Source organism: Mesoplodon bidens, assembly GCF_964165515.1.
Source record: "Mesoplodon bidens genome assembly, chromosome: 1".
Taxonomy (NCBI): domain Eukaryota; kingdom Metazoa; phylum Chordata; class Mammalia; order Artiodactyla; family Ziphiidae; genus Mesoplodon; species Mesoplodon bidens.
The window spans coordinates 170528519-170544754 of NC_138176.1; the positions used below are offsets into that span (position 1 = coordinate 170528519).

At 51.8% G+C, this 16236-nt stretch overlaps 1 protein-coding gene across 1 annotated transcript in view; it reads right to left on the reverse strand.

Moving 5' to 3' along the window:
- The window catches only part of LOC308628990 (cadherin-23-like), a gene marked incomplete at its 5' end in the record, with an annotated part of 201076 nt that overhangs the window by 121842 nt on the left and 62998 nt on the right, over positions 1-16236 (reverse strand). Inside the window, 3 exons of the mRNA XM_081256434.1 lie at positions 12416-12508; positions 12621-12668; positions 13368-13510. Of these exons, the coding sequence (XP_081112560.1) occupies positions 12416-12508; positions 12621-12668; positions 13368-13510 (284 nt within the window). The remainder of the gene's footprint in view (positions 1-12415; positions 12509-12620; positions 12669-13367; positions 13511-16236) is intronic.

Here is a 16236-nt window from a genome sequence, read left to right on the forward strand (position 1 = left end):
CCAGCACACTTTAGGCATTACTTCCACACCATTTAGGGCTTTCCGCCCCAATAGCTGCTGTTGCATTTCCCTCCATCTCCATCTTTTGGGCTGTGTTGGGTAGATTTTTTGTTGTTTTTTTAAAAGGTCTTGTGGCCCCTGAGTTTGGGGCATCTGATGGTTTGGGGAGGTGGGAAGAAAGACAATGCTTTGGGAGATTTATTATTCCTCTCCCGTTGCCCTGGCCCTGGCCCTGCCCCAGCCCTGAATAGAGAAGGGAAAAATACAACAACAATCACTTCAAGCTGCTAAGAAGCCTTTAAAGATTTTTGTGTTTTCTCATGCAGGCCTGAGACTGGGTTGCTGGTAGGAGCTGCAGCTTTGTGGAAGCCTGAAGGTGCTGGAACTCAATAAAGGTCACTTCAACCAAACACCTCTCCCTGTCCACCTTCTCCAGACCCAAGGCTGGCCTCTCAGAAGCTGGCAGGCTTACAATAAACCCCAAACCCCAAGTGGATACGCTGGGGGTAAAATGCATTTGGACTCACTTTGGGGGGCAGTTACAGAGAAGACAGCATCTGGGACTAGCTGTGTGGCCTTGGGCAAGTCACTTAACCTCTCTGGGCCCATTTCTCCAGCTATAATATGAGGACAAGCACACCCTTCTTACCAGGTGAAAGACTTCTATGAGGATCGAAGGAGACTGTATGAGGAAAGGGGCCCACATCCTTTTCTCCCTTCCCCTTCCTCTCAACCCAAGTTTCAACCACTCCATTTAGTTTCCCGTGCAGCCTCCTGTCCCCACACTCAGGCAGCTCCATATCCACCTGCAGAGATGACCCCTGACTAGGGAGGGGCTGCCTAGAGGTGATGCCCACAGGTGACAGTCCTTCCAGTCTTGCCGTGTGTGGGCTGTAGGCTGAGCCCTGCACATGCATCATCTCATGTCACCTGCATAGTGGCAAACCTGCATTAGCACCACACCCATTTAATCAGAGACAGGAAGTTTCCTAGGGACTCACAGATATAAGTTGTGAGACCAAGATTCAAACCATTAACCTAACAACTGTGGGAAGTGACCTCCGAGACGAAGCTGGCTGCCTCTACCCCGGGTCTTAGGTGATGATAAAAACCTAATAGAATGTATACTATAAAATGAAAATGCACAAAAGTAATCCATGGGGTTAGAAGCCACGACAGTGCTTACTTTCTGGAGGGAGGAGGAAGGACTGGAAAAGTCGCAAGGGGGCTTCTGGGAGCTGGAGAGGTTCTGTTTCTTGATCCAGATGTGGTAACACAAATATGTTCACTTCGCAATTAACTCATAAACTTATGAACACTTATGATTGTTCATGTCTCTATATGTGTGCTTAGGTAATATGTAGACTCAAAAAAAGGAAGAAAAGGAAGGAAGGAAGGAAGGGAAGAAAGAAAAGAGAAGAGAAGAAGAGAAAAGAAAAGAAAAGAAAAGAAAAGGAAAGAAAAGAAAACTCATGAAGCCTGCAGGGCCATTGGAGAAAATACCCCAGGGGTTAATGTGTCCTACTTGCATGAGGCTTTAAGTTCAGGGCCTTCCTGTCCGTCCTGACCTTGACCCCGCTATGGAGTGGACAGGCTCAGGACTAACAGTCCCATTTAACAGAGGGGAAAATTGAGCCCTGGAAGGGGGAAGCGACTCACCCAGCCACAGATGGTGGGGTTCCTGTCCCCTCCAGGATACAGCTCTCCCCACTTTAACTTGTTGAGCTGCACGGACAGGTGACAAAACAGGAGGGTCTGCCCACTGGCTGAGCCCACCCGAGGAAGACTCAGCACCCAGACCTGGGACTGCTTGGCCTCTCTTGCCCATGAGGGGGCCTGGGGCCACCCCAGGAAGGAAAGGCCAGGCCAAGGTTAGGAAGCAGAGGGTTCGCCCAGGAGTGGGGTTTAGAAGCCAGGATGGATGCAATGGGTGTAGGAGCAATTCCAAGGGCAGGGACTGAGAGAGGCCTGTGCCTTCAAGTCCAGTGGAGAAGACCAAGTGAAGGGCCTAAGTATGATCCCAGTGGGCCAACTCCAAACGGAATAACCCCAGGGAAGTCTTCCAACTCCTCTAATACTTGGCTTGCTTATCTGTAAATGGTGACAGAGAGGACCAACCTCCCCCGCCCTCCCCCACCAGCTTGCTCTGAGGAAGGCAGATTAGGGTCTGGCTAAATGGTAGGAAGGAAGACGGTGCAGTGGGTTTGGGTGAGAGCATCTCGGGGGAGGGCACAACATGAACAAAGGCAGGGCGGCAGGAAAGTGACCACCCTGTAGTGAGGATCCAGGACAGAGAGGACAAGAAAGCTGGGAGAGTAAAGCCTCATGCAAATGGAATGCATTTCAACGTAGGGTTTGTGCTAAGAATGGTGGGAGGCACAGCTGGGCTCACACTGGGAGATACCGAGAGGGGAAGGGTCAGTGGAAAAGGCCTCCAAGCCCCTTCCCTCTCTCGAGGGCAGGACTGAGCCTGTGACCCTCCTGGACAAGGACGTGACCAGGCATTCAGCTCTTTGTGGCTGGCAGTACCCCACACTGGGGAGGTGGGCTGGCCAGTGGATGGTGAAGACAGTGAGCGGGGACAATTGCATTGCACCTAGTGATTACGCCCTGGGTGAAATCTCTCAGGCGCATTATCACATCTGGAGAGAAGAGCGGGCTTTTTAATAGACAGACAGGAGGCTTCTACTTAATGTTATTATAAAGAGGGAGAACTCAGCCCCTCCCAGCCTCCAGCCAGCACCACAAAGTTGCAAAGTAATTAAAGGCTGCTAAGGAATCAGAGAAATTATAATAATTCCATCACCCAAGACCTCTCTCCCTCTTTCTCTTTCTCTCATTTTCTGGTAGAAAACAAAGTGGGTCAGGCAGCCTGAGGACGCATCACAACAAGCTTACTGTGTGGGCCCTCCATGTTATGGGGGTGCTGCCAGGTCTGTCCCCAAGCCATTTTGACAATATCCGAACTTGTTACGGTAAGTAGAGGGGCCGAGACAAAAATCACAGAGCAATTTCCGAGAAGAGGAAAGGCAGGACCGCGTGTGGTCGGTCCACACCCTCAAGTGGGCTCTTCGTCGAGAAAACAGACTGCCAGGCCATGGCTCCTGGGGTGTGGGGTGCTATGGGAGTCCAGGAGGCAGCACCCGCTGGGCCCCCAGCCCAGCTCTGGACATCCACCTCGGAGAACAGCGCTGCTGCGCCTCCACCCAGGGGTGTACTCAGTCTCACCACGGGTCTGGAAACTGTCTCCCTGAGCATCTTCCCTGGTTACTTTAGGTCTTCAGTGGTTTGCCACTGATTTACCAGGCGACCTTGGGCAAATCTTTGACCCTCTCTGGCTTTGATGATCTCTACAGAATGTGTGGTGGGAGGGAGTCTCCTCGACGGTCCTTCTGGTGCTGGTTTCAAGGAGTCTATTTGAAATGCTCTCTGCCTATTACTAGTTATTTCTAGGTGACTCTGTCTCCATTTTTTCCTTGTCACATCTTTGTTTCATGTTTTCCTCATGTTTCCTGTCTCCCGCTGGACTTAAGTTTCTTGTCCACTAACACCCCAATACCAACCAATCAGTACACAGCAACGGAGCCCACCTGTCGAACTCCTCGGCCTTCCAAGCAACTTGCCTGAAGTTCTCTGGGAACTTTTCAGAACAACAGGAATGCCGATCAGCTACCCTGTGGATGTGCCGCTTCATACATATGCTCTCATGTGTATGAACTCTCACAACAACCTCAATGTATCCCTATTTTATAGATGAAGAAACAGAGGCTCCAGGAGACTAAGCCCCTTGTTCATGGCCTCCCAGTGTGGAGCGAGAGCCCACGTGTGCCTGCCTCCATCACAGTGTTGCAGTAGGGACCAGGGTCCCTGTGTCACAGATGGGGCTCAGCTTCTCACGATGCAGTGAAGCCACGGCTGCTCCTGGATGCACAAGGGACCTTCTTCAACCCTCTGTTTCCTAAACCTGTTCTCCCAACCAAGGTCTAAGGAAACCTCACTGCCTGGAGGAAAAGGGGTGCAGGCAGGAGTTTTACACCCTTCCTCCAACAGGGCCCCACCACGGGGGAGAGGAGAACAGTAAAGAGAAAGGGAGATGAAAGACGCCAGATGGACTCCGGCGCACGAGGCTGACAGCCCAGCAATGCTGCGGGAACATCTCCAGCAGGCAGCTCTCATCTCCTTCCATTTAGAGGTTCTTTATTTAAAGGGCGGGGGGCACAATAAAAGGTATCCCGGCACGTGCCAGAGAATCTCTAATGCACACGAGCTGGGTTCCACACACGGTCCCCTGCTTCATATTCCTGGCAGAGGGTCCTGCAGTCATTGCAATGGAATTATATGGGCCCCCAAAGACTCCCAGCGAGAATCGGTGAGGAAACCGACGTAATTAAAAACATTATTACCATTCAGACAAAATAATAATTTCAATCACATCTGGGCTCCTTCCGTCTCCTGCTGCCACACTGTCCTCTTTCCTCGTGCTGAGTGGGGGGGGGGGGTGCCCACAGCCCTGGCCACGCCCCACGGGCATGGAAGGAGCTGCCACAGGGATCTCGGGGGATGGGGGGTCCTGGGTTTCACTCCACAGGGTGGAGGAGGGAGCAAGGAGCTTTGGACTGTGTGGCTAGGCTGAGCTCTGGGTTTTGTGGGACTCCATTTACTCCCTCCCGGGCACCCAAGACCAAGGAGGAGGTGGCAGAAAGATGTTGACTCTTCCCTGCGGGCAGGCTGAGCAGCCTGGCATTTACCCATGTGTGGGTCTCTGACTTCTCATGAAAATGTGTTGCAGGCACATTTGGGGACTGAAGTCTTGAAGGCTACCTCTGGGCGCACACTAACCCTGCAGGTCACACGGAAGGGGCATCGCTATGACCATGGCTGTGTCCTGACCATTGAGGATGGTCCTCACTGCAGACAATGGGCAGTGGGCTCTGAGGGAAGCTTCTCCACTGAACCCCCATAGCCTGCGCATGGGGCTGTGTGACAACATCCAGCCTTGGATGGGAGGAAGCCTGTGCTCGGAGCCCAGACTCCCCAGCTTGTCTCCCTGGGCAACATTTGGCAAACCACAGCAGGTCATGGCAAAGCTACAAAAAGACCCATGCAAAGATGCTGAAAAATGAGAGAGAGAAAGCCTATGGCTCTAGTTGCAAGCATATCTGATGCCAGGGGACTTAGGGAAAGCAGTCACCTTGTATTGGCCTCAACTTCTCTCATCTTGAAAATGGGAAGAATAACTTTCCCTTGACTTACAGAGTTGTCATGAGGACAAATGAAAGACAGTCAAAACACTAGGACATAGAGAAGACATTACTTAAATATGTGCGTGCGCACACACACACACACACCCAACCTCAAGACCGTAGAAATAGGCAGCCCTATTGCTTTGCCCATATGCGTATCTTCATTGCTACAAGCCCAAAGCTTGTTGTCCTTGCTGCTGCAGGCTGAGACACCCGCCTGCTGGGAGAAAGGAGGGGTTCCAGGTATCCGTCAATGTGCTGATAGCAGGGGGAGACCAGAAAAGGCACAGGCACCGGCTGCTCACCGAGGGACACAGAGACATGGCCCAGGGTTGCCACCTGGCTAGAACAAACTACTCTGACTCTGGCCAGCAGGATCCAGAGCCCCTGAAATGATTTATTGGCCTCCCTCTCCCAGATCAATAGGTGGGTGGTTATAGATAGAGGGGCCCCTGGGCACTGTGGCCCCGAGGTATAAATTAATATGGCTTGTCAAGTTTCTGCCTCTCCTGGCGTGGGAGATGACACTCTCATGAGCAAAGCTGACACCTCAGGGGGGATGGCAGGCACAAGCCAGTGGAAGTCCCCCTCACCCCCCATCTCCCTCTGCAACCTGGGGATGCAGTTTATAAATCATTCAGCATCTGATGGGCAGGCACTCCTTGAGGGGGGCAGCTGGGGGCACTGCTGTAGGGCCCAGTGGGTGCTAATAAGTTTGGCAAGTCCACCTCCTCAGGCTCTGGGCCACCCCGGGCTCCCCACATGCCCACGGCACATGGGATGGCATGGCTGAGATTCAGGAATTGGCAGGCAACAGAGGGCATCAGTGAGCACCTGCAACGAGCTCTTTGCATAAATGCTCCTGCTGTCCTTCCAGCCACCCAAGAGGCACAGGAAGCAGCAGGGCTCTGCCCATTCGTGAAGTTCACGTCCAAGGGACAGGTCCTAGACTGAGTGCTGAGGACACACAGGTGACCAAGCTCTGTTCCTGTTCTGTCTGACGGGAGAGACAGACATGCAAACAACAACTACAACCATGAGCATTTACTGGGCATTTACACTGGGCACTATGCTAAGTACTTCTCTTACATGGTCCCATACACTTTAATCCTCACAACAATTTTGCAAGGCAGTATAATTATTTCCATGTTGCAGGTAGAATTGAAGCTACCTGCCAAAGAACCCATAACCAGACTTGTCTCTGAATCCTGGCTCCATCCTTGCCTAGCTTTGGGCAACTTACATAACCTCTCTACTTCTCCATCCACATCTGTAGAATGTGAACACGAGTGGCTACCCCATGAGGTGAGAACTCAGTGAGCTCCCACACTGGAAGTATGGCATTGGGTACGTAGGAAGCTCTGAATTACAACAAAACATCAAATTATTAATATCGTTATAGAAATGAATTATTTACTTTGTTTCATTTATTTACAAAAGATTGACAGGAATACTCTTCTCCCTGTTTTCCCATCTCTAGTAAGGATATACAAGGAGTAACTTTCATTTGTCTTTATTAAGTGACATGGAGAGATGGTGTGGCCTAGTGGGACCCAGCGCCAGGAGCCCTGGGTTCTGGCTCCGACCCTGTCCCCAGCCAGCTTTGAGGCTCAGGCAAGGACTCTGTCTATCAGGCCCCTGTCAACTCGTCCCAGCACCACCCGTCCCCACTTCTAGCCTCATCCCACCTTACAGCTGGTCACCGAAAGCCAGGGGTGACAAAGATCTATGCAGGACCTGTCCATCACAGAAACTGGGGAGGGACCCAGAGGGCCCAGGCCCACTTCCAGCCTGGCTTTGTTTCTACAAGGTAACAGTGGGCACCTGCAAGGGACACACACACCTATACAGTCACTGTCCCGCCTCAGCAGGATCTCTGGTCAGGAGTTAGAGTTCATGTCCCTCTTTGGGAAATTCCAATACATGAAAAGAAGCTAAAGGATCACAGAAAGTACTGATATTCAGAGACAACATAATCTGCTTCTCTGACTAACAAACTCCTACTCATCCTCTAAGGTCCCAAACAAATAGCCCCCATATATAGACCAGGTCACGCCTTCCACAGTCCCCTCCATAGGTCTACGCCTTCCACCCTACTTTGCACATTCTAAGCTACCATAGCATTTAATACATTTAGACATAGTTAGACATCTACTTACTTGTTTTTCTCTCTGTAAAATTACCTTCCCTGAGCACAAAGACCCTGGTCTCAATCACCAGTAGTTTATGGTGACTGAGTGTGGCTCAATTCTGTAGTTTATGGTGTGGCTAAAATGTATTATGAGCCACAAACTGGGCTAAGGGCTTTTCCTACCTGCCTTATTATAGCTCTCACAATAACCCCACAAGGCAAATATTGTTGCCCATCTTATAGATAAGAAAACTGAGCTCCATAAAGGTTAGATTCCTTCCAAAGTTGTACAGCTGGCAAACAGTAGAGTCTGTTTTTTCTACCCTGCATATCCAAGCCAGCTGAAAACCCCTGGGCCCTGCTCCATAGCTGTTCAACGAATGTTTGTGTTCATTTCAAACGATTTGAGTAGATCAAAGCACAGCGGATCAGATTTGGGCTTTGAAGGATAGGCAGAATAGAGTTAGGCTGAGAGAAGAAAGAAAACACTCCAGTACTAGTTAGAACAGTAAAAAGTGTGTTTTAGAAAGAAAAGAGAGACACAAACACACTCTCAGAGGCACTGGATCAGCCCCTTGGCTGACAGGAGGATTCGTGTTGAGGAATACCAGAAGATAAGTTGAGAAAGGTAGGTTGAGGCCAGATGGATAAAAGCCTCCACTGCCCAGCTAAGGAGGCTGAACTTCTCAGAACTTCAATGACGTGGCCATCCCTGACACTTCAGAGGCCCTCCTTGACCCGAGGAGCCACCTGGCACCATCTGACTTCTAACCTCACGCCATCCTCCCGACCAAACACCCAGGCCCGAGGGTTACCTCCCCAGGGCACAGCTGGAGGGACGCTGAAGGTCAGCGAGGTGGGCATGCACCCCTAACAGAGGTGCTGGAGCAGCGTCGCTGGGCACAGACACAGGCAAACACGTTTGAGCAAATTGGAACGCCGTAAAAGTCTATTACAGCAAATCAAACAGCAGTCAGCATGACAGCCATTAGCCTGAAATGAATACACAGGGGCTTAATGAGGTCTGTCAAGGCTGGCTTGGTGAATTAAGTTGCCAATTCTAGCAGGATTTCCCTTTTCTTTACGGACTTGAAAGCATCCACGCTGCCGCTGCCTCGTTAGGGCTTCGACAAGTGAATTGCAGGGCCTTTCACCCTGATAAAATGGATAATTACATGTAGAACAGCTTAGTGAGGGGAGAGGGGTGGGCAGGGGGGGCACCAAGAACAGACAAACCAAAACACACCTGCCCAGCTTAGGCAGGGGCTTTCAGAGGGAGAGGGGGCAGGGCGGGGTGGGCAGGGGGCGGGTGAGCTTCTCCCAGGAAAGGGGCAGTGCCTGGTCTCGACCCGCCTCCCATCTGCTCCTATTCCAGGCCTGAGGACGTGGGTCCCCATGGGTGATGTCTCTAGGCAGCTGTTGACAGGCTGAAAGTTCCCCTCAAAGATGGGCTACCCCAGCACCTCTCAGAAACCCTCTGATGGGGAGGGCCATAGATATTATCTTCCAGGGCTTGCTGTCACAATGGAGTTAAAAATGCAGCTTCCTGGGCCAGCTGTCCCCCAACTACTGATTCAGAATTGCAGGGGCGGACTTCCCTGGTGGCGCAGTGGTTAAGAAGCCGCCTGCCAATGCAGGGGACATGGGTTTGAGTCCTGCTCCGGGAAGATCCTACATGCCGTGGAGCAACTAAGCCGTGCACCACAACTACTGAGCCTGCGCTCTAGAGCCCGTGAGCCACAACTACTGAGCCCGTGTGCCTAGAGCCCGTGCTCTGCAACAAGAGAAGCCACCACAACGAGAAGCCCACGCACTGCAACTAAGAGTAGCCCCCACTTGCCGCATCTAGAGAAAGCCTGCATGCAGCAACAAAGACCCAACGCAGCCAAATAAATAAATTAATTAATTAAAAAAAAAAAAAGAATTGCAGGGGCCTGGGAATATGCCTCCCAACAGTCCCCCAGGAAATTCTGATGGGGTATGTTTGGGAGCCTCTGATTCATCACCTCTCCGGCACTCAGTACTAGATGGCTCTGAAACACGGGGTTCTCCTGCTTCTGCTTGTATAACTTCAGGGATGGGGAGCTCAGTACATCCTCAGCAGGACGGGGGAGTAGATTGTGGGGTCTCATTAGAAAGTTCTTCCATATGTAGACCTAGATTTACCTCCCTGTAACTTGTTCCCCATGCCTATCCCTGGGTTTTGGACACATCAGACCCAAACATCATCAGGGCCCCTAGGGCTGGGGGGAGTGGAAGTTGGGAAGGTTAGGGATGGTGTGCAGGTGGCTAGGATGACCAAAAGAGGAGCTGAGTGGATGGAAGCAGCGACTGGAGGTCTTTGTCAGCCCTCAAGGAATAATGAAGCACTGGAGGATAAGAAAGAGCCACTCCTGCTGGGATGCCTCCTCAGATCACGGCATGTCAGTCCTGGAAGGGGCCTGGCCCAACTCCCCAGTTTAACAGTTAGCTGTTGGAGTTGAAGCCAGCAGAGGGGCAGTAACAGGTCTAAAGTCTCACCCAGCCAGTTGCTGGCACAATCAGGACTAGAACCCAGATGTCTTGACCTCCAGTCTCCCTCTTCCCACCATACAACACAGGAGCTCCGCTGCTCACCTTGGCGAGCTTCTCCTGGAAACCCACCTCCTCCTGGAAGCCTGTTGAGATTTCTCTGATCACTCTGGCACCCCCTCAAGACTGATGCCTCACAGGGTCTGCAGTGCCCCCTGTCTCTCTGGTTTGCATTCTCACCCTATTCACATCCATAGGGCCTCTTTCACTGAATCGTGCTTCTCAAGGGCAAGGGCCTGTGGTTTCCAGGGTGACTTCAATGTAAGCAGGAGACCCCTGCCTGAATTCTGGGCCAGGACCAGCAGACTCTTCCCTGGTACTCCACCTGGGGCTTGAGCCAGGCAGCTAAGCTCTAGCTCAGGTGACCAACCCAGGCCAGGGCTGGTCAGTGCCAAGCCACCTCGGGTCAGGAGGGGCCAGGCCTCTGTCCAGCTGACACCACATCCCCACTGGCCACACGGAGCAGCCCTGAGCAGGGCATCGAGTATCAGGCCACCGAAGTGACCTGATAGGGAGGTTTACATGCAAGCGAGTAAACCACACAGGCCTTCTTCCAAGGACAGTGTGTCCTTCCAGCCGGCCCCTCTTGGCCTACCCTCCCCTCATCAGATGGGCAGGAGGCAGGCCATTTTATCCCACCTGTCCTCTGCTTTTATTAGATAAGGAGGACCACGGCCCAGAGAGGTTAAGTGACATGCCCAAATGGACCCAGCAATCTGGGAGCAGAGCAGGGGCGAGGCCTGGGGTCTCTGGCCTCTGGTTCTGGCTCCCCTCAGTATATATTCCTCTGGCCTCCCAGGTCTCTGTGCAGTGAGAGCCTGGCACAGCGCCAAGCCCACAGCAGACACTCAATAAATATTTGTTAAATAAATGAATGACTGAAGAGGCTCTCTCCTTGGAGGCAGAGGCCTTTGGAGGGGGGATTCCAGCAGGGTGGTGTTGGAGGTCACATCTTCTCCTGGCAAGGGAGAGAGGAAAAGGCTGGCCCTGGCCCAAGGGCTGGGGAGCAGGGATGCGACCCCTCATCCCCTTGCTATTGCTGCTGTCTGCTGCCCCCCGTGAGGGAAGGCGGAGGGCAGCCATGTCTGCCAGGATGGCAGCTGAGCAATGGGTGCAAGGCTCATTAACTCCGAGCTGTGCCCTTGGTTTCTGAGCCCAGGCCTGGAGTGCAGGCTGGCACGTAGAGACCATTAAATTAGAGAGACTTCCAAATGAGCGGGGGCCCGGAGCCAAGCTGCAGTCCTGGGCACACCGGCCATAGCTCAGGGCACCATGTCCCCATGCTTGGGACTGCAGGCTCTCTCCCTATGTCCCACCCCATCAGGGGAAGGGCATGAGTACCTCTGGTGTGTCCCACGTGCACATCTGTCCTACTTCACTCTGTCTGGCACAAGCACAGGACCCTTGGCTCACAGCTGAGTAAGGAGGGCCAGCAACTGGAACTTAGAGGCATGAGATCAGGTTTCTTCAACCCCGAGGAATCTGAAGCTGCCCTGGGAGTCAGGAGGCTCAAAGTCAAAGCTGTGTGACCTTGGGCAAGTCACTCTCCCACACTGAGCCTCACTTTTCTCATCTATAAACTGAATAGATATTTTCTAAACCTCTTTCAGTTTCCTGATCCAATGACCTACAACATAAAGGGGCTGGCACTCCAATGCCGTGGTGCCAGGCTGCCTCTCCCCAGTGGACTTCATCTCCCGTCATTCCCATCCCAAACCTTTACTGCTGCTACCCAACCCAGAGCCCCGAGGGCAGGCCTGAGGGACACCCAGTTAGAAGCTCTTTACCCTCCACCTTCAAGGTCTTTGAATCACTGTCAGGCCAGAAGACTGCCATCAGCCACTGGGGAGAGGGACAGTAAGCAAGGAGAACGCTGGGGCCATCGGGAGCCAGCAGCCAGCTTATTAACGAACTGTTCGTAACGCAATAATGTGCACTTCTCAATTACCAGCCATGGCTTGGTTTTACCCACACGCACTCATGCAAATACACTGAGTTACACAGACAACCCAAAGCAGCCGAAGGCCAGCAAGACAGCACAGGGTTCAAGAAAGAAAGCCCCTTCCAGGTACTGCATGCACTTTGCATCCTGGGGGACCTGCTCTAGCCAAAGCTGGGAGGCCTGGGGTTAGGCCTGCCAACCTACCTGCCCAAGGCCCGCACTGGCTGTAAATGGAAAAAAGGTGCAACCTGCCCCTCCCAACCTCCGTCCTGTCCCTGACTCCGGCTGGAGTTGGGAGGGCTCATTCAAGGCAGGCTCTCTCTCAGGCACAAGGTTCCCCCCAGCCAGCAGACAGGCCCCCTCAGAGGCGCTGGCTCAGTCACCAACCTGACCAGAGCTGGTGCCTGGGCTGAGGTGTGGGCAGGAGAGGAGCTGGAACTGCCCTTTTCCCAGCATCAGCCTCCTCCCCAGTGGCCCCAGAGCAGCAGGCCCCCAATGTCCCTCAAGTGTGCCCCTGGGGGCCCCTACCTCAGGGATGCGGACACTGTAGGGCTGATTATGGAACGTGGGCGCGTTGTCATTCACGTCCCCGACCTGGATGTTCACCTTCCGCGTGATCACCTGGCAAGACAAGAGTGGGGAGTTAGCATCGGCATCAGCCTCCAGCCTCTTTCTACCCGAGGGCTCAGGAACCCGACCTCCCAGGGAAGCAGGGGCCTTAGGGGACACTCACCCCCTGGTGGTCGCTGACAGAGAACTCCACTGTGAACTCCGACTTGGTCTGAAAGAAAACAGAGGGAGGGAGGAGGTCAGAGTTAGAGAGGAGAGCTGAGGCCCTGGGTCTGGAGCCCTACTTGGTGGTGGAGACCCTCCAGCATTGCCCCAGGAGCTGGTCTGGGACTGGATATCTGAAGGCTTCCCTAAAGAATAAGCATTGCCTTCTGGGTTGGGGAAGTAGGTTCAGAATATGGATCCTCTCCATAAAAGAGCAGTAGATTAGGGGTCAGGAATCTTGTTCTAATCTGGGCTCTGTCTCTAAATGGCTGTGTGATCTTGAGCAAATCACCTCTGGGGCCACTTCAATGTGAGGAGAAAGCTGGGGTTGGGGTTTTGTTCAAACTCTTACCTTAATTTGCTAAGGGCTACCGCCATCAATTCCTGTGTCTCGGGAAAACGTCCTTTGGGGGAACATTTTTTGGGGGGTGTAGATGTGCACACTCCGTGGAGCCGCTATTCTACAGGGGATGAACCTGAGGTCACTGTCCCTCTCGCCTATCCAGTGTTGCCCCTTACTTGGAGACACCCCAAACCACCCTATTCTAACCCCAAGTCCAGACATGAGCACTGGCCTTGGAAGAGGGACACCATTCAGGCAGGAAGATGCTGCTTCACGGTCAGAAGACGACGAGCCATCCTCCCCGCAATGTGTGCTTCTGCCTCCCTAGGGAAGGCCAGGGGCAGAGGTCACGGCGGGTCATACCTCTCTGTCCAGCGGCTGCCGGAGCCACACCACGCCCGTGTCAGGCTCCACGGCAAAGAAGCGGGAGGCCTCCTCCCCAGACACGCCGAACACCAGGGGGTCATTGTCCATGTCTCGGGCCAGCAACTGGGTCACAGAGGAACCTGAAGTACCCGCAGGAGAGAGCAGAGGGCAAAGATGGGAGGTTAGTCCGTTCTTCAGCACTTTACTCAGGTGGTTGAGTCCCTGTGGGGAGCAGCCTCCCAACAGACCACCAGAAGGTCACTGACTACTGCAAGACCCCTGTGCATCTTTGGCTCTGTCCCAGGCTCCCTGTCTCCATCCTGGCCACTTGTCACAGTGTGTAACAGGGAACTGTCATTTACCACGTTCTGTGACTTCTGTCGGTCCTCTTTTCTTACTTTAGAGAAGGAGTCCTCCAAGTGGCTCAGATGAGTGCAAGCCCCCAACCCTTCAATTCTTACATTCCAAGATGGGCACACTACTTAGCCCTAGCCACTCAGAGCACTCCATCTCCCTGGTCACAGTGATTGGTTCAGGGATGAGCATGTGACCCAAAGTAGCCAATCAAAGCCAGCCCCGGGACTTCTGCTGGAAGTCTGCTGTAACTGGGAAAGAGTCCTCTCCTTCCACTGGGGTTGCTAAATTGGTCCTGCTGGCAGCCATCTTTGGCACCAGCGGAAGAGCCTGCCTGAGGATGAGGCCAACAAGGAGGAAAACAGAGCCAAATGGTACATGGAGAGAGATTTCTGATGGTTTGAGGGTCTGCAGCCAACTATACCTGAAATTAGCAATTAGCTCCATCCTCTGGACTGCTCAGCTGTATGAGTTAATAAATCACCCCCTCCTTTTTTTTCTTTTTTTTTTTCGGTTTTACCTAAGTAAGTTGAGTTGGATTTCTGTCTTTTGCATATGGAAGCAATATTTTCTTTTTTTTTCCTAGTACAATAATGTTCATGGAAGCTTTATTCATAATAGCCTAAAACTGGAAATCAAAAAAAAAAAAAAAAGTGTCCATGAACAGTCAGATAGATTTTTCTTTTTTTAGGCAGATAGATTTAAAAACAACAAGCAAACCTGTGGTACATTCAATATATTTAAATCTCACAACAGAAAAGGAAAAGTACAAAGCAATATTTTCTAATTCAGAAAATTTTACAAAACCTGGCATTCATTCAACAGCAATTAGGTGCTGGCCTTATGGTAACCACTAGAGTACACAGAGGTTAGGAAGATTTGGAGCACCCTCAGGGAACTCCAGTCTAGAGCTGGGTGACAAAGTCTAGCTCCTGTCCTCAATCAGAGGACTATGGTATTGCCTTCACCAAGAAACAAAGCCCTGGCCAGAGGCCACCCTGGGCATCAGGATGCCTGGCCTACAGCCCTGCCTAAGAAGTCCTAGAGTAGGTCATCTTCTGCTGGGGTTCACAGCACCCCTCACAAGGTGGCTTCAGGTAGGGCGATCAACCATCCTGGTTTGTCTAGGAATGAGGCATTTCCCAGGATATGTGCTAAAACCAGGACATCCCAGACAACTGGATCAGCTGGTCACCTTAGCTTCAAGAGGTCCTTAAACTGCCAGGAACTGTGCAAAATGTTCTGAGTGTACAGTGTGTCATTTTCTGCAGAGAGGGTCTATAGTCTCCATCTGATTCTCAAGAAGTAGTTAGGTTAGAACTATGGCCTTTGGCAAATCACTTCTTTTAAAGCCTCAATTTACCCTATAAAATGAGACAGATACTCTTTCTTTCCCACATACTGACTCTCCTATTTACTGAATAGCTCTGATGATCTATTAATAGCTAAGGAAGGAAGGATTCTAAACTCTGGGAATTTTATCTAGAAGAGAATGTCGATGAGCTTTTCTTTTTTTTTTTTTTTTGCGGTACGCAGGCCTCTCACTGTTGTGGCCTCCCCCGTTGCGGAGCACAGGCTCCGAATGCGCAGGCTCAGCGGCCATGGCTCACGGGCCTAGCCGCTCCGCAGCATGTGGGATCTTCCCGGACCGGGACACGAACCTGTGTCCCCTGCATCGGCAGGCGGACTCTCAACCACTGCACCACCAGGGAAGCCCTTGACGAGCTTTTCTAAGTCAACTTTAAAAGACAATTCTAACATGACAAGAGCTAACATTTTGGAGCACTAACCACATTTCAGACACTGGGCTAAAGGATTTCTGTGTACTACCTAATTCAATCCTTCCTGTTATTCTCCCCACTTGTGGGGAGATAAGTTAACAAAGTGATTAAGTAATTTACCATGCCCACACAATTAGCAAAGAGCAGAGCTGGACTTCAAAGTCCAGGCATTCTGGCCCAGTGCCCACATTTGTTTCCACAACCTTACAAATCTCAACACTTGATATGTGAACTCAAGATTCAGGACTTCCATGGACATGACCCTATCAGGCCCTAAGTGGAAGCCCAACACTTAGGAAAGGAAGACACTGGGCAATCATTAGGCTCTTAGGATATGCCAGACATGGTGCTAGCCCATTCACATGGGTTCTCTCATTAAATCCTCTCAGCAACTCTGTTTGGTAGTCATTATTCTACCCACTATACAGATTAGGAAGTTGAGGCTCAGAAAGGCAAAGTAGCCTCTCCAAGGTCACACAGCAGAGTAGGACATGGCAGCATCCATGGTGATGAGAGGAGGTGAGAAGCAGGAGAAGGAGGACTGAAATCATGGAACAGAGACCTTTCGGGGAGCCCAACCTTCCCATTTTAAAGATGGAGAAACTGAAGGCATTTAGTAATTTGCCCAAGGTACAATGGTGAGCAACAGCGTCAGGACTCAAACACAAGTTTCGAGACTCCCAGTACAGTGCTCTTTCCTAGATGAGGAAGGAGGAGGTAAGTGAAGTCAT